General features: G+C 40.3%; 1 protein-coding gene across 1 annotated transcript; it reads left to right on the top strand.

Moving 5' to 3' along the window:
* Positions 1-207: 207 nt before the first annotated feature.
* Positions 208-17,400, top strand: MGEA5 (meningioma expressed antigen 5 (hyaluronidase); the record flags this gene model as incomplete). The annotated part of the gene is made up of 15 exons (XM_009072874.1): positions 208-259; positions 582-679; positions 1,856-1,986; positions 2,659-2,830; positions 3,846-3,944; positions 4,099-4,383; positions 4,931-5,089; positions 6,358-6,968; positions 7,361-7,535; positions 10,996-11,081; positions 11,944-12,048; positions 13,593-13,678; positions 14,551-14,743; positions 15,538-15,697; positions 16,434-17,400. Coding segments are annotated over 15 exons (2,549 nt in total), but the record flags the coding sequence as incomplete, so codon positions are not given.
* Positions 17,401-18,157: the final 757 nt, after the last annotated feature.

Genomic DNA, 18,157 nt, shown 5'->3' with positions numbered 1-18,157 from the left:
AATGAAACAAGTTATAATTGCGTTTTAAATTTAGATCCATTTAGGTTATTGCACTTTCCTAATGCTATGTAACTGGGTTTTTTCCCTTTCTGCTTTGGGAAGTGTTTGATGAATATAACAGAAGAGGAAGAAAACAGTGGGTTGTAATATAAAGTTTTGTGGAGCAAGCATAATATAACTGGATAATTTTAATCTTGTTTCCCGTAGGATTTTACGGAAGACCTTGGGTGATGGAACAGAGGAAAGAACTTTTTAGAAGGCAAGTCATGCTTTCTCTTACTGCAGCACATTCCATCCCAGTGTAATCATAATCTTCCACTTAAGCCTGGAAAGAATTACTGTTCTGACCTAGAGCAACTTTTTTCCCTAATATCTGTATTGTTGGGGACTTCACTTTTTCATCTTGCCTAAACTTAATTTGTCCAATATCATTTGTGCTTTAAGTTATTATGACTTAATAGCGTAACACAGTGTTCAGTGAAGAAAAAAATAAATTAGATTGAGCAAAAGAATAAGATGAAGTAAAACATAGAATTTCCAAATTTGTAGGCTATTTGAAGGCTCTTTTCCTACATTTCTAGGCTGCAGAAGTGGGGACTGAATACATACCTGTATGCTCCAAAGGATGACTATAAGCACAGGATGTTTTGGCGAGAAATGTACTCTGTGGAGGAAGCAGGTAACTGCCTTTATTTCATGTGTTTGTATAAGTAGACTTGTGAACAAATTGGTTATTGCTATGTACACTTGTGTGTGTTGAATCACTGTAGCCATTCCAAAAGGTGACTGGAGATGTCGCTTAACGCCCTGCAGGTATGTTTATTGGTGCTTTGGAACAAGCATGGATTTACTCTTTTAGCTATAATTACAGATGGTTTCTAAAGCTGCTTTTAGGGCAGGGAAAGGTTGCTGAGAATTACTTCTCTAGTTGTTCACCATCTGGGGCTTATTTTGGAGTAGAAATTATTCGCTTCAAAGAGAGAAGAGATTGATGAGCAAACAGCATGTCCTTTCATGTGACTTATTAAATCCTTGTCTCAACAAAGAGAATACCTGTTGGAAAACCAGCTCCTGACTAGTTGGCTAGGACATGAGACCTGTCCATGCTGGTGTGAGGCTTTTTGTCCACCTCTGGCATTTATGGGATCCATAGTGTTTTATTAGATTGAGGGGATTATAGTTTTCCTTGGGTGAGGGGGAAAAAAATTTTACTCTTGAAATTAATCCTTTTTGGAGGCCACTTTGAATCACGGCAGAAATATAATCTAAAGGATACTGCAATGGAGTTGCCAATAGCAGCAAAGATTGTTTTTAGAATATGTAACAATCTCATTCATTGTATGGAAGATTTGCATTTCAAGTTTGTTTCTAAAAGCAGGTACTTCTGCATAGTGATGTTAAAAATCCCCTTTTTTCATGTGCCACAAGCTTCAGTCGTGAATAGTGTGTGGTCACTGTCAGTCGGGGTCATATTACTGCCCTGAATTGTCTGTCAGTATGTGTGGAAAAAGTGAGCAATAATTCTAGAACTGGTGATGTGCATGCTGTAGAAACAGGCTACTATCACGTTTGTCTCACTTGAGGTGAAGAGAATTTAGAGACTATGTATAAAAACCTTTAACATGGGAAATAACAATACGAGGAAAGTTGTTAGATTCCTTTTGGCATAATTTCTGAACTCTTCCAAATGATTTGATGCTCCTTGCTGTGTTAGTTTCAAGGAATTCCAGCAATTAATTTTTAAAATTATGATAGAGGATGTATATGCATTTTATAATTTAATTACAATGACGCTTGATGGTTTTGGGTTTTTTAATTGTTGAATCCTTCTGAAATACTGTTACTTGGTTTCCAGAGCAGCTAATGACTCTAATATCAGCTGCACGAGAACATGAAATAGAGTTCATCTATGCAATCTCACCTGGACTAGACATCACTTTCTCCAATCCTAAGGAAGTATCCACACTGAAACGTAAGCTGGACCAGGTAAGTGTGACACCAGTTTAGCACAGCTGCAGTGCTCCTTAATTGGGAAGCTCCTATACTCTGCTCACTTTTTCAGCTTCTTCAGTGTTTACAGCACTAGTGTCAGTTTGGTGCCTCTGGACAATTCTGATGGCTATGTTCAGGTTGTGTTGCAGGAGTGGCTAGTGGTCACCTAGATGTAAAAAAAATAAAAAAAGTCTCACCTTGTATTGAATTCTGAAGGCCGTTTTTGTCTTCAGATATTTCAGAACCTTGAAGCCAAGATGCACTGCTACAGCAAGAGCTCTTGCCCACAATAAATGCCTTCACAGGCAGACCTGACATACACACCATCTTTGTTCTCCTAGTTGGCTTCTCTCCTTTGTCCAAGAGCTATTGCAGAATTAGCTTTTTCCCAGCTGTCTGTCGTGCAGGATCAGCTTTGGGTTGTTAAAACTGGAACAGATTGCAGGTCTTTAGAGGTCTAATCTCTGAGAGAAGCAGAGCTGCGGTCAGAGATGACCTTTCCTTGTGAACAGAAACCAAGGTCTGTCTTGCCTCCACTACCTTCTCTCCCCCATTCCTGTAGCATTTCCCTTAAGAGAAATTAGATTTAAAAATTCTACAGTTCTATTTTAAAAAAATTAAAATAATTTAGCAAATTAAACCTTTTGCTCTTGTCTTTTCTATTAGGTTTCCCAGTTTGGCTGCAGATCTTTTGCACTGCTGTTTGATGACATCGATCACAACATGTGTGCGGCAGACAAAGAAGTTTTCAGTTCTTTTGCTCATGCTCAAGTCTCCATCACAAATGAAATTTATCAGTATCTAGGAGAACCGGACACATTCCTTTTCTGTCCTACAGGTAAAATGCGGGGAATCATTTGGTTCAGCCTTAAAGGAGGGGAACTGTTGTCTTACTTGTTGAACAGATGGTTTAATATTGAATAAATCCCTTAAGGAGTATTTTGGGGTTGAGAAGAAATAGATTTATAAAGAAAGGTTTAAGTAACTAAAATAGATGCAAAGTTCTTGCCAAGTCTACCCATCTCTGAAAGGCTGAATGCCAAGCAAAGAAGGCAGCTTGATAGAATGGTTCAAGTTTCAACACAGAATTAGGTTCAAGGAAGACTTTTTTGACTTGAACCAACATCTTTTTTTTCTTCTTAATTTGGTTAGCTGTTAGTTTCTTAGAATTTTGATTAAGCAGAGGTACAGCACAGTCTGTGCTCACGTGCCACTGGTTCTGATTTTTAGTAAGATTTCCCACTACACTGGTCACTGAGTTGCTTTATTTACTAAAAAATAAGGTAACTTGCACTTGGGTCCAGTCATTGCTTTTTTTCCTTAATTGCAGACTTCCTCTAATACCTCTTAGGTGTTGCAAGGTAGAGAGAATTGCAGTGTTCAAAGGTGTGGATGGTTTCAAGGAAGATACAATTCAGTAGCAATGTTGTTATTATTAATTAGTTTGTACCCTTGTACTGGAACAGTATGGTTCTGTTCCAGATCTCCTCTTGAGCCTTAAGGAGACAAAGATTCCAGTGCTAATATTTTTAGGTGTTTGTGCTTCATAATCAGTCTCTGGGTTTTCTAGTTCTCTTGCATTTTGTCTGCTGTAACCTGTCCTTCTATTTATGGACTTTATCAGTTTTTTCCTAATTTTGAGATTTAAGCAATTTAAAATAAATTCTCTATCTTTTGTTTCTGATATTTATGATAAATATCATTTGTAATGTTTTGGGCCTTACTTGATTAATTTTATGGATGTTTTTCATTTCAAGTGGTGATGTTCTCTCAGTGTGTTTGTGGAACAGTTGTGTATGTTGTCACACATGTGCAACCTTCTAACAACAGCAGCATTCTCTTTTCCTGTGCAGAGTACTGTGGAACTTTCTGTTATCCAAATGTTGCCCAGTCACCATATTTACGGACTGTAGGAGAAAAACTGCTCCCTGGCATTGAGGTGTTATGGACAGGTAAGCGTTATTTGGTTTGTCAGCTTGTTTCTTTTAATTGGTTGGGGTTTAATATTTTCTCATAAGTATTTAGGAAAAGAAAATGTCCAACTACTTGGGGACTGAATCTTCAAGTATATGCAAAGCCCTCTGATTATTCTGTTTTCCCTCTTAGGTCCGAAAGTTGTATCCAAAGACATTCCGGTAGAGTCCATTGAAGAAGTTTCTAAGATCGTCAGGAGAGCACCAGTTATCTGGGATAACATTCATGCTAACGATTATGATCAGAAGAGGCTTTTTCTTGGGCCTTACAAGGGTCGGTCAACAGAGCTCATCCCTCGACTAAAGGGAGTTCTGACCAATCCCAACTGTGAATTTGAAGCAAATTATGTTGCCATTCACACGCTTGCGACCTGGTACAAGTCCAACATGAATGGAGTGAGAAAAGATGTGGTAATGAGTAAGTATGCATAACTGTGTGCTGGGGCTATGCTTAACCATACAAATCACACTGGGTTTGGTGGGTTTTAATAATTCTACTCTTTTCTCACCAACTTTTTCTTAGGATCACTTAGACTTGTCTGTCCCAAAAGTTAATGACAGTTGCATAAAAGACAATGAGCATCTATTTTGCTTTATTGACTTCCAGGGACATATCTGCAGCACATGGTATTAGAGAATTTCTTAGTCTTGAGAGGTATCTGTGGTTGTATCAGTAACACTCAGGAAGCAATTTTAATGCCCAAATTTGACATGTCTATGCATAGAAGTTCTTTGGAACAGGAGCAGTTCAGATCCAAAGCAAACTCGAATGCCGGAGTGTCTGGTTTTTGTACACTGTGTTGACATTGGTGACCATAATTTTCTGTTTTGTCCAATTAGAATCTAATGATTTGTTCTTTTTGAAGAAAGCCTGTCAGAACTATTGAATGCCTCATCCAACATGGCTTTGATTTTTGTTGTTTTAAATTAAACATGCGTGGTAACTTTTTAAAATTTGTCTCTAGCTGATACTGAAGACAGTACGGTGTCAATCCAGATTAAATTGGAAAATGAGGGAAGCGATGAAGATATTGAAACAGATGTTCTCTACAGCCCACAAATGGCCCTGAAGTTGGCCTTAACGGAATGGTTGCAGGAGTTTGGGGTACCTCAGCAATACAGCAGTGAGTATGATTTGCTATCATTCTGGGGTCATTAGAAAAATGGGATTAGATGTTCAGTACTTGCATTTAGATGAAAAATATTTTACAGACCCTGGCAATTCATGTACTTTTCACTTGGAAATATTTTCTGACTTAGTAAGTAGCAAAACCTTAATAGAGAAGTAAGATGCCTGCAGCCTGCCTGTAGTGCTCTGCCTGATCAACAGAAGCAACCTTGATGTGTGATCCTTTGGCACTTCTGATACAAGGCAGGAGGGTCTGGATCTTGCTTTTCCTATTTGTTACTAGACTTCCATGAAACCTGAGAGAACAGGAAGTATAGTGTTGTTTGGGGTTTTTTGAGCCAGTGTTATATTATTATAAAGACTAGTTCTGGTCCTGGAGAGTTCATGTTCTTTTAAGATAGGTTTGTTTGGGGGTTTTTTTGAGTTTCTGTCTATAGAAGCCAGCTGGGTTCCTTCCAGCATTGTACACCTTTCTTGTAGCAATAGCAGCTTGGGATATGAGGCAACATCTGTTTTCTCTAATGTGGGTTTCAGGCAGGCAGAGTTCCTTTCTGTGATAACTGGGGGTAGAATGGAAGAGCCTATTCTCCCAGCTCTGCTCTGCTGCATTTGTCTTTTTGAACTGCTGTAGAGTTTTGTATCTTTCTAAAACTCAAATGCAGCAGAAACATTGGGTGAGTAGTAGTAATTAAGGTGTCCTTCATTTTTGTAGAATGGTTTAAGGTGGAAAGGACCTCTTGAGGTCTGTCCTGAGTCTAACCACCTTGCTCAAGTAGGGCAAGTTAGAGCAGGTTGTCCAAGATAGCGTCCTGTCAGGTTTTGAATGTCTCAGTTTTCCCTAGGTTAAAGATGTTTTTGAAATGGAAGCATTTAAACATCAGTCCTTTTATTTAAAAGTGTTCTTTGTATCCAGGTACAACTTTATCAAGTCAGCTGATGCAGAGGGAAAAATGTGGACTTGGAAAGCTTTTTATTCTGGTGGCATAGTCAGAAATGCTCCTGGGAGACCATAAATATTAACTGATTTTCCTAACTTTTTCCCCATCCTATATTTGCATACCAGTTATGTGGAAGGAAAACTTGGAAAAACCCAAATCAGTAGTTAGAATTACAGTGACATAAGTGAACAGGCAGAGTGCTGAAAGGAAGCTATGCTGATTGGATGCCGTGGTAACAAAATCATCTGTGATTTGCAAAAGTTGCTGATTGGAATATTAGTTGGCAGATACTGAAAGATCTAAACTTGTTTCTTCTTATTTTCAGGTAGGCAAGTGGCCCACAGTGGTGCTAAAACCTCTGTGGGGGATGTAGGGCCACTGGTGGCACCATCCTCTTTAAATGCAGCAACAGTGGTTACCACAGTGTACCAGGAGCCCATCATGAGCCAAGGTGCAGCACTGAGCAGTGAGTCACCTGCCTTGGTCAAGGAGGAGGAGAAGAAGCAATCTGATGAGGAACCAATGGATATGGTGGTGGAAAAACAAGATGACACAGACAAGAATGCTAACCAGATACTGACAGATATTGCTGAAGCCAAGATGGCTGAGGAGCTGAAGCCAATGGATACTGATAAGGAGAGCATAGCTGAATCAAAGTCCCCAGAGATGTCTATGCAGGAAGACTCTGGTAGTGACATTGCACCTATGCAGACTGATGAGCAAATTAACAAAGAACACTTTGTGCCTGGGCCAAATGAAAAGCCTCTTTACACAGTAGAACCAGTGACTTTAGAGGACCTGCAGCTTCTTGCTGACTTGTTTTACCTTCCTTATGAACACGGGCCCAAAGGTGCACAGATGCTGAGGGAATTCCAGTGGCTCAGAGCAAATAGTAGTGTTGTCAGCGTTAATTGCAAAGGAAAAGACGCTGAAAAAGTGAGTGTGAATCTTGTTTCTTCTTGTAAGTCAAAATGCTGAGCAATTTTATGTTGTCTGTAATAGAGTCTGGTGTTTTATGTCCTAGGACCTGAAGGGCAGTGTATAATGAACTACAGGTCACAGTAATTTTCATTCCTCCAGCAAAATCTATTGTTTTGGGCCCTGTAGTGTCATGTGGGTACGAAGGCAGTCTGGTGTCTGCATTTGACCAGTGTTTCCTGTACTGGCCTCACTTCTAACAGCTGTAGAGAGTATCTGCGAGTCATGTGTGGTGTGGTGTGGTAGTCCATGCTGGTAACATGAAGTAATGAGTTGTGTAGTCTTCCTCTCTATTTGGAGTATCTCTCCTCATGGAAGCCTGTGTTTGATCTTGTGGATCTGTTTCATAGATAGAAGAATGGCGTAACCGAGCAGCCAAGTTTGAAGAGATGTGCAGCTTGGTGATGGGAATGTTCACTCGCCTCTCCAATTGTGCCAATAGGACAATCCTTTATGACATGTACTCCTACGTCTGGGATATCAAGAGTATTATGTCAATGGTGAAATCTTTTGTGCAGTGGTTAGGTAGGTGCATTGGGAGCCATTATAATCCCAGATGGCGTATTTATGTTTGTTTTTAATTAGCCCACGGGGAAAACTGAAGTATTAGGCAAATGTATTTTCTTGGACAGGGAGTCTGGTTTGACCCTGTTTTAAAGGTTTTCCTGTCTCACTATTTGAAGCAATGCTTGCTGTGAGTTTGCTTTGCTATTGTAAGTGAAGTCTGCTGGATGCTTAAGATTGGAGACCTTGATTTTCTTCTTGGGCTAATGAAACTTGAATCTCATCTGACACGTAAGTGTTGACTTTTAACTTACTCTTGACTGAATGCACACTGGACTATGCCATGTAACTCCCTGGATATATCCCCTGTATGATTGGAAATGACACTACGAAATGTGACCACATCAGCCATCTGCTGCTTGCTCTGTCTTGATAACGTAACGTGTCTTCAACAGACCTTTGAATGGGCCTGGCCATGAGGAAGCTGCTCCTCCCAGTCCTGTGCGCATGCGAGCTTGAGCATAAGGCTATTCTGGTGCAAAATAATTTCCTTTAACTTCCCAAATTGCTGATTTTTTTTTTTTTTTTTAAACTTTTTATTGTAATGGGTGGAAATCGTGGTGCTCTCTAGACAGATTTAGTCTGAGACTTAAAATGATCTTGAAACAGTTTTTAAATATTCTTTTTTTTTGTTTTTGTTTTGTGGCTTATTTTGTTTGTTTTCTTTTGTTTGTTTTTCCTGAAAGATTTTTGGTGGATCCTAAGTTGGCAGATAGCACCAGCATGGCCTGGGTAGTCCTAGTGACCTCATTTCATTTTCAGGTTTCAATCCAACTGTAAGGAATATGCTGTGGAGTTGCTTGATGTACACAGCAGACAGCAAAGCTGATGGTCTCAAGTCACACTTTCTGTAGCTGTTACAAACCTCACAGTGGTTAACTATTACACAGCCTTTGTCTAGTCCTAGTGTTTGGATTGTCTTTAAATTCTGTTCTTAAACACTGACAGGTTTAAGCAGGGACAGAGAAGACCTGTTACATCATCATGTCAGTCCATACCCAACAAACTCCTGTATTTTGTGCTTATTAGTTATCTGATCCTTATATGTGTAGTTGATGAAGAGCTTTTCAGATTGCCTTCTGCAAAGTACAGAGAAAAAAACTAGCTTGGGAGGAAACCTCCACAGCATTACAGAATGTTAACATTTCTGACAGCCTCATGCTGTTTAAAAGTTTGTGCATTTTTCAAGTGTAACACAGTTCCCCCAACTTTACTATTCTTGCTGTATGTTGACCTTTAGCTAGACAGAATGCTCTCTTCTTGATAACTTAATCTTCTTAAAACTCCAGGCCAAAGCTCTATAAAGGGCACAGTGATTCTTGTAATCCCTAAATGCTGAGGGCCCAATTTAAGACTGCATTTAAGAATTGTCAGATTGCCTATTGATTTCAGCTGAAACTGTCTTTGGTTTTCAGTGTCCCTGTAAAACTTGGTTCAGATCTCTAAATGCATCAAGTATTTAGAATAGTTCAGAGTAGAAGCCAATGCTGCCAATACTAGCTCTGTTAACTTTGGCACTATTCGGTTCCCGGACTCACACTGGTATTAGATAGCTGAAACATTAGGATTTTTCACATATATAGTTTAATACCCTTATGCTAACAGTCCTTCTGTGAGAGGGGCTATTTTTGTCTTCAGCTTGTGTTTTATGCTAGTGTAAATATATACAGAGCAAAGGTCTTTGATAAAATATGTTGTCGTACAAAGGCAAGTACATTACAAATCCAAACAAATTAATTTTCACAATGGTGTGCTCAGTGGTCCACTGGATGTTCACTTTGTTCACCTCTCCTCTCAAGTCCAGCTAGCATTCAGTCCCTTAAATTAGTGTGGCTGTACAGTACTATGGATTACTAATGACTTCTATTGTCTTCTTCCCCATTGTGTACAGATGGGAGAATCCTCAGCACAAGTTTCTACTGCTATTGGATGGACAGCGCCAGATGTTCACAGCGCGTCGTCATTAATTAATTAAAATGGAAAGGTTTTGTCTGTGAGGCAGCTCAGATAGATTAGATGTGCAACAGGCATGAACTGAAGTCACATTTGCGCAGCGACTAAGGCATTAACTATGTTTTTCATTTATACAGCTCTTCATTCACGCAGCTCTTTACTGTAATAATTGGAAGTGCTAGTTAAGTTGTAGTCTCAAAGGACAGACAGATACTGTCTTCCAAGTTATTGACTGAATCTCCTGATGAAGATTATATTCTTACGTGAGAATTCTAAAATGTGGGAGTAAATTAAATTTGAATTCTGGTACTCTGATCATTTCTGAAATTTGCCATACTTAGGGTAGTTTGTATTTAACCTCCTTAACTCTGATAAACGTCAAACTTGGCACACTTTGGGACTCTCTGACTAGCACGACATACTTGTCTGTACTGATCTGAGACTGTTACTTGAACAGGAGGTAGATTGCTGTCCACAAAAGGAAAAGAGTATTTGCGCTGCTGCTCTTGTCAGAAAACTAGGCAGGTAATTGACATCTCCACTCCAGATACCACTTGCTTTTTTTCTCTCTCCAGAGTTGTCATTTATGTTAGTTGGTGAAGACTGTGGTTCCTTGCTGGCAGAACAATGTTAAGAGTCAAACATCTCTATGGAGGCTTCTTTTCTGAAGCTGAGCACCGCAATGGGCCTGCTGTGGCTGGTTGAGCAACAGGGTCCCTGGTGCATCCGATGTGCTCGTGGAGGAAAAAATCAAAATACTAAAAAGTAAAGCTGGTAGTGGCTAACAGGGTGTAGTAGTTAAATTGCAAGTTAATTCCAGTTAACACTGCTCAGCTTTTTAACATGCCAGCAGTGTTGCAGAGGTGCAGCCTGGGTTATGTAAACCTGCATAGTCTTTTGCAAGAATGCTGTTTCATAGAACTGTCCTGGCTGCCTGAACTGTTCCAGACTGTTTGCATATATTGCCAGTCCTAGTTTTCTGACAAGACTCGAAACAATCATTACTAAAATGTGACTTCAGAAAGGTCCTTTTTTTTTCAAGGGGCTGTGATAATTGCATTTGATCTAAAACTTACAATAGTAGCTACTGAGCCACGTAGCTTCTATGGTGTCATCTTTCCATAGATTAAATTAATGTTTCTGTCACAAATAATCAAAAAAAAATGTACAACTTGTCTGGGAAGTTGATAGTTGTGCATGGTACTATTCTTGTACCTTCTGGTCTAGAATGAAGTGTGTGGCTGAATTGCCTCACCTGTTCTTAGACCTGCCCATTATAGGTAATCAGAAATCTGAAATACTGCGATCTTTATAAATCACACATTATTACAGCCCCCCCCCCCAAGCCTTGGATTCTAGCTCAGTTAGAGAGCTTTTTCCACAAGTGTATGTTAGCTTTTTGGACATGTTAGACACCCAGGAAATCCCCCTTCTCGTAACATTCTCCGCTTGGATCTGATCTCAACAGGGTGTCGTAGTCAATCTTCAGCACAGTTCTTAAGTGGAGACCAAGAACCCTGGGCCTTTAGAGGTGGTCTAGCAGGAGAGTTCCAGGTATCAATATGACTTCACAACTGAATGACATTTTCTTTGTTTTATGAGAAACCTTTTGTTGCACATCAGAGGTCTGGAAGGATTGGTCTGCCGAAGGCTTTCTGGTCCAAAGCCCATTAGCCTTACAGCTTGGTTTAAAATAATTTTCCTCCCCTTTCTACAGTAATTTCTCAAGGAGATGCTGCCTGTCCCACGCGCATGCGAAGCGCAGCGGCTTTAGTTGTACATTTCACATTGTTTCTTTGCAGGTCGCACAGCATTTTTACCTGCGCCCGCAATTGCACAATGCGCGCATGCTTGTCTGCCAATGGGAATTCCATGAGCAAAAGGGATAGTCATCCAAATTCTGGTTCCTCTCGAAATGAAGCTGTAATGCTCTTTGTTGCAAGGAATTCAATTGGCAAATACTGCTCAAGTTGCTGTTTGTGCCATGTTCAGATTTGTTCATGGATTTTTCAGGCGCTGTACTTTTCCCCCCTCACAGGTGCTCTGCGCGCAGCAAATTGAGTCAGCGCATTGCTTTTGGGATAAAGTGTCTCCTCTGGCCAGTTAACCCTCTTCAGACCAAACCTTTCCTCCTGACATTCTATGTTCTTAGACAGTGTAGATATGATTGGTTAAAAGTACTTTAAAGCAGATAAGATTAAGAGTCTTGTAATGTGCTGTTTCAATTGCATACTTTAGAACACCAATTGGATATTTTCTATTCAAATAAGGTCTTTGCATTTGTAAAGCATACCAACCCCACCTTCTTCTGGGGTGCCTGCAAGTAGCAAATGTTAATTTGGGAGTCTGCAGTGCACACCCAAGAGTGATGGGTTTTGTTGTTCATGCAGTCATATTAAGTATTTTGTTTTCACAGCGTTTGCTGCCTATTGATGGGGCAAATGACCTCTTTTTTCAACCGCCTCCATTAACACCCACTTCCAAAGTGTACACCATAAGACCCTACTTCCCTAAAGATGAGGTAACTGCTTTTGACACTTGTCACTGCTGTTGGTGGTGAAGCGTTTCCTGTTGTGGCAACAGTGTTTACTGCTGAGTCTCTTCTTGCCCTGATGAAGCAGATGTCCTGGTGTCTTGCACAAGGCACAAATGCAAGGTCACAGGAAAACTGAGCTTAAGTGACTTGCCTATGGTTCAACAACACGCTGTGCAGCAGTATGTGTACACCCACATCTTGATTCCCAGCCTCCCACCTCCCCACCTTTTTAAATCTGGGAGTGCCTTCCCTCTTTATGAAAAGCAAGTTAAATTTGTTCACGGTTGGTAGAGAAGTTCTTGCAGCAAGGAGATATGCAGTGCATTAACCTTAGAGGGTGGGTGTGGGTACCTGTTCATGCAGTAATTATTTCATACCTGATGGTATTTGCAGAGCTATGTAGGCAGAGCATTGATGCTGCATCTCAAAATGGAGCTGCAAAATGTGTTGATGGCTCAGCTGTTCTTATCATTTTAGTTAGAGTTGTAAACTTGGAGTGTTTGATACTTTGAAATCAGGTTTTTTTAATTCATGAATCGGTTTTGATCAGTGGTTTTTTCCCTGAACAAATCTGTAGTGTAGTTTAATTCCTGTTAGCTTGGCAAGAATACTTGAAAGTGATGTATCAATCAATAGCTAGTTAACAGTCTTTATGCATGCAGCTTAGACAGTGCAAGGATTAATGCAGTTGCACTTCTGCATTGCTAGGTACAGTGAGATGAAACATGAGTATCTCCATTGAGTTTGCAATAGCTCCAGTGAGTGCTGACTTTTAAGCCAATCAGACAGGGCTGACACGTGAAGACATGTCTTTTTTTTACCTGCTACATATAGGTTAACTCTGTCCTGTGCTGGTCTCACAAGTAGTAAAACAGCCTTTTCCATACCTTAGTGCAGGATTGTGCCTAACCTGATTTGTTCCTTTGTAGACCATAGAATTGATTTTTCTAAGCTACCTTAGCAATTGGAGATGCAGCTAAGCATGCAGTCATAAATGATATTTTATCTGAGGAGTTCTGGTTTTATGAAAGGAGGACAGAAGTGTCAAATGCAAAGCCTTTTTGTTAAAAAAAGGTGTAAAGTTTCTTATTTAAAGTGTGACTGATACAAGTTTACTGTTTTAAAGAGGTTGAGCTGGCTTTTAACATGCAGGATGTGTCTGTCCTTCGCAGAGGTTAAGTTGCTGTACTTGAACATGGAAGGGTTTGAAAAGAGACTTTGTAGCAAAGGTATTGATCTTCAATGCATGTTTGGTGCCTAACCTTCACGGTTAATCTTGTGCTGTTACAACTGCAGGAGGTTGACCTCTAGCCTTCCTTCCCAGCCCTTCAACTTAACCACAATGTTCTTGAAGGCAACCTTGAGTTACTTTACTGGGCGGGGAGAAGACAGACCCTTTCTCATGGATGGATACTCTTAACCTGTGTGACTTAAAGGCCTGTCAGTACTAGCTTACAGTGCAGCTGAAACAGAGTTGTTAGCTTGTGAATGTGACTGACTAGTTGAAATCATCTCTTCTCTCCTCTTAGGCATCTGTATATAAGATCTGCAGAGAAATGTATGCTGATGGAGCTGATCAACCTTTCCATAGTCTGCCAGATTTAATTGGAGACAAGTATGTATTAGGAATGAATGACCTACAGGGGTGGTTCTGAAGGATGAAGTCCTGACACTGTATTTAATTTGAATTTTTAAGTGTGTGTGAAGAATGCAAAGAACATTTGATATATTAAAAAATTTCCCACAGGAAATTGGTAGTTTGGTTTCTTAGAGATACAGTTCTGTCTCAGTTCATGCACTGGTCACCTGTTGTGAGCTGTTAGAAAATAGACTTAGCTGAAACCTCTGTACTATGAAACCTGTGGATCATAGTGTCTTATGTCAAATTTTGTGAAAGTATATCATGGGTGCCCATAGTCTGTACTTTTTCCAACCTATTGTAGTTCTTCAGATAATTGAGGTTTTTTGAGGACCAGTCTCCCAGCTGAGTGCCTTGAGTTTTTTCTGAAGTACAAGTATAACCCTTTAAAAAGAGTAAGCAATGACAAATAAGATGAAGTTTAAGAAAGAGGGCTGAGCTGTAAAATGACATGCTTTGAGTATTTTTGTCTCAAGTGTTGAATTTAGATAGAATTTTATAGAGAGTGTGGATGACAGGAAGCAGGTAAAAAAGGATGTGTAGCTTGTATCAAAAAATACTCAAAGGAGAAGATGGAAGGACAAGGAAATAATGGCAGCAGAGCAGCTGAGGGCAAAATATGAAGAGCAGTATGTATGGAATTAAATTGTGGGAACCTGAGGTACAGATACTGCTTATAGCTGAGTTTCGACAGCTGATCATTCTTAATTAATGCTTTGTAGGAACTAATTCCATGACTGGAGGACTCTGTCACTTCTTTGACCATAGAGTCTCCTCCAGGGAACCTGAAGGGCATACTTGGTCAAAGTGACTTTCTTTTGACTGAATTTGGATGTTTTTTTCTGCAGATTAGTAGGAGGTCTGCTTACCCTCAGCCTGGATTATTGCTTTGTCTTAGAAGATGAGGATGGCATATGTGGCTATGCTTTGGGAACGGTTGATGTGACTCCCTTCATTAAAAAATGCAAAATGTCTTGGATCCCTTTCATGCAAGAAAAGTACACTAAACCAAATAGTGACAAGGAGCTATCTGAGGCAGAGGTTGGTATAACCTGTGAGGTCAGAACTGTGGGCTGGACTCTTTTCTTTCCAAAACAGGTCTTTGGTTTTTTTCTCTTGCATTTCGAGCTTACGTGAAATTCAGGTTTTCTACCTTTTTGAAGGCTTTGAGCATGGTATCTGATACATCACAAGGTGACAGTAAAATTGTTCTTTGTCAGTCAGATACAGCTGTGTGCTGTAGTACAGCCGTGAGGGGTGTACTTTAGTAGTAAGCAATGCAGTAAATGTAAGGTGCCTTAATCTAGACAAAATTACATTTTGAAAAGAAAGGATTGCTTCTGCTCTGTTCTACTGCAAGAATGCCACATTAGGTTCCTGATGCTGCAGGTAGGGCACATCAGTTTAAGTATGGAAAACAAATTCAAGAGCACTTGGTTTTGGTGTGAAATCTGTGAGTTATTTGTGACAGCTGTAAATGGTGCAAAACAACCTAAAACTGCCCATGGAAATGCAAAGAAATGAAAAGGAATATCTGTGCACAAACTGTTGGTTATAGCTTGGCTTATGGTTTTTGTTTTTTTTTTTTTTTTCCACTTGAAGTGAGCCATGCATGCCTCCTTTGACAGTCTGAGAAGCTTTTCTAGCCTCCCTTTTTATCTGGAGTGCAGACAGCAGTTTGGCAGGTAAAGAACTAAGTGGCCATCAGAGGTGTAGCTGAAAAGCCTGCTGGTTTGGCAGCATATTCCATGGGCAAAGCAGTCTCTCCTGATAGAGATGAGCAAAAATAAAAAGCTGGATAATGGTTAAATATCTGTTTCCCATATTCTTCACAGAAAATAATGCTAAGTTTCCATGAAGAACAAGAAGTATTGCCAGAATCATTCCTTGCCAACTTCCCATCATTGATAAAGATTGATATCCACAAAAAAGTGACAGATCCAAGTGTGGCCAAAAGTATGATGGCTTGCCTGCTCTCTTCTCTAAAGGCTAATGGTAAGTTTCTTGCACTCAGAATTCCTTGTTTCCTAACAGTTCTAGAGTGCAGGGCAAACTTGGGATGATTATATGAACATGCTCTATTTGCATGTCAGCCTGAGATATTTGATTCCTTCCATACTTGACACTAGATGTGGGTAAATTATGTAAGCTTTTGGATAACCAACTTCTGCTGCTGGTAAAAGGTAGCTTTTCACTTTAGCCATTATCCTGCAAATCAGAAAATAGGAAGAACTGAGGGAACAATTTGGCAGTGAGAGCGCACATTTTTACAACTTGAACAACACACAGATGTTTATATTTTCCCTGCTGGCATTGGTAATGATGCTTTTTTTGTGTGTGCAGAAGTGTGCACTGGTGGGTAATTACCAAACCCTTCAGTATGGGAAGTGCTTGGCTGCCTGCCTCACTGCACACCTAATGCTCACAGTTCCTCTGTGCTACTTGGTGCCCTCTTGGAGTGCTATTTTCAGAGTTTCAGGATGCTTGTTTGTGCAATAAAAGGTGTGCAGAGAGTTTGTTCAGACAGGTAACGTGTCTGCAGTGCACAGTCCCTTCAGGGAGTGGTCAGCTATGTTGCCCTAAATCTGGACTCTTTTGGGCACTGTGCTTCCTGAGGGATTGGATTGCTGATTTAAATGTTACAACAGGTGGGAACTCTAGTAATATTTGATGCCTGTGTTTTTTACAGTAACTTTTCCCACAGTGTTTTGTTTCTTTCTTCATTCTTCAGGCTCCCGTGGGGCTTTTTGTGAAGTGAGACCAGATGATAAAAGGATCTTGGAATTTTACAGCAAGCTTGGTTGTTTTGAAATTGCTAAAATGGAAGGATTTCCGAAGGATGTTGTTATCCTTGGAAGAAGCCTGTGAAGTGCTTGACAGCAAACTGTTCCAGTACTGTAGACCCTTAACAGCTGGGCAGGTAGTGGTGGGGATCTTCATATGGTCTAGCTGCACAAAGCCAGCAATAAGCCAGCTTGGTAGAAGGGGCTATGCGAAAATCACCCATCACACATTCAGACTGTAATCTGTTGGAAGAGGATAATGCTGCTGAAAACTGTTTTAACAAAGAGAAACCTTGTCCTCTCCTGGTCCTGTGTGAAGTGCCAAGGAATTTTGCATGGGCTATAGCTTCTTGGAGGAATCCCTCTCAATCGGTGCTGTGGTTGGCGACAGTTCTCTGCATTCATGTGTCAACAAGAAAAGTGGTCTCGGGCAGAAGTACCTATAAAGATACAGGGGGTTTTCTCTGTCATAGAGCAGGATGTGCAACTGGAAGTTGCAGAAATGGGAGGGATTGCTTGTGTCAATCAGCAATTTTAAAGATAAGTAGTTACAGTTCTATTTTTTACTATCTTTATGCTTGTTGATAAAGCAATGACATGTTGTCACTTCTAATGACCACTGGTTCAAGCTTTGTGCTTTCTTGGGGACAAATGTGCAGTGGTCTGTGGCAGAAGTCACTTAATGACAGACTTGTAAATCTCAGTGTATATAAACTTAGCCGTATGCTGACTAACTTTTTGTTTACTGGTTTTTGTAACTTTTTCTTTTGAAAAGTGAAATGTTATAGGTCCAGGATGGCACTTACGAATAACCTGAAACCACAATCGAGAACAAATCTGTCCTCAGCACTGACCTTTCTTACCGTGCCTCATATCCAGGGCTAGGAACTGACTATCTTGGGAAAGGGGAGCGGATCCCAACTGACCCTTCCTTCAGACAGCAGTTTGTCTCTTCTTGAGGGTATCACTCTTCTGGGACTGAAACAGCAATTGGCAACCCATTAATTTTGGTAACGTTTGCATGGGATTGTGGGTGAAAGATGATGAGGGGGAGAGAGCTGGCCCACAGCTGGGATTTGTCCTTGGAACAGTCACCATGTTTCAAAGCCTGTTCGTACTAGTTTGATTAAATCAGGGTCTTCAAGTCCTGCACATTTGTATCAAATAACTTTTCTATAAGAAATGCCACAATAAGCACATTTTTACGCATTATTTAAATGGTTACCTACTTTTAAACGTTCCAGGAATTTAATGTTTTTACCCAGGATGGACAGGTTTGGTTATGGCATGGATCCAGCATGGTGTGGGATCTGGTAGTCAGGTAGTTGCATCATTTATGAAAATGGTATTTCACAGAAGTCCCAATGTCCCAGGCAGGTGAGTGGCCAATGGTACACACCTGGCAGTACCTTACTTCTTTCACCTGCTGCCATCAGCTGTCTATATCTTCCATTGGAGTTTTCCTGGGGTTTTATTTCAGTGGTGCACAAAAGAAGTTCAGTTCCTCTTGCAAGCCTCCAGCTGCATAGAAATTGTTATGCAATCTGTGATGAATGGCATGAAGACTGCAGTAATGCTGTCTGCGACTTGTAAGGAGATGCTGTGTTTGGCCTTCTGGTGCAGTCACGTGCAGGATGTTTTTGGTTTTTTCCTTTTCCTTTGCAGAATGTGA

Source organism: Acanthisitta chloris, unplaced genomic scaffold (genome assembly GCF_000695815.1).
Source record: "Acanthisitta chloris isolate BGI_N310 unplaced genomic scaffold, ASM69581v1 scaffold42564, whole genome shotgun sequence".
Lineage (NCBI taxonomy): Eukaryota > Metazoa > Chordata > Aves > Passeriformes > Acanthisittidae > Acanthisitta > Acanthisitta chloris.
The sequence above is the reverse complement of the archived record's forward strand: the minus strand, read 5'-3'. Positions and strand labels throughout refer to the sequence as shown.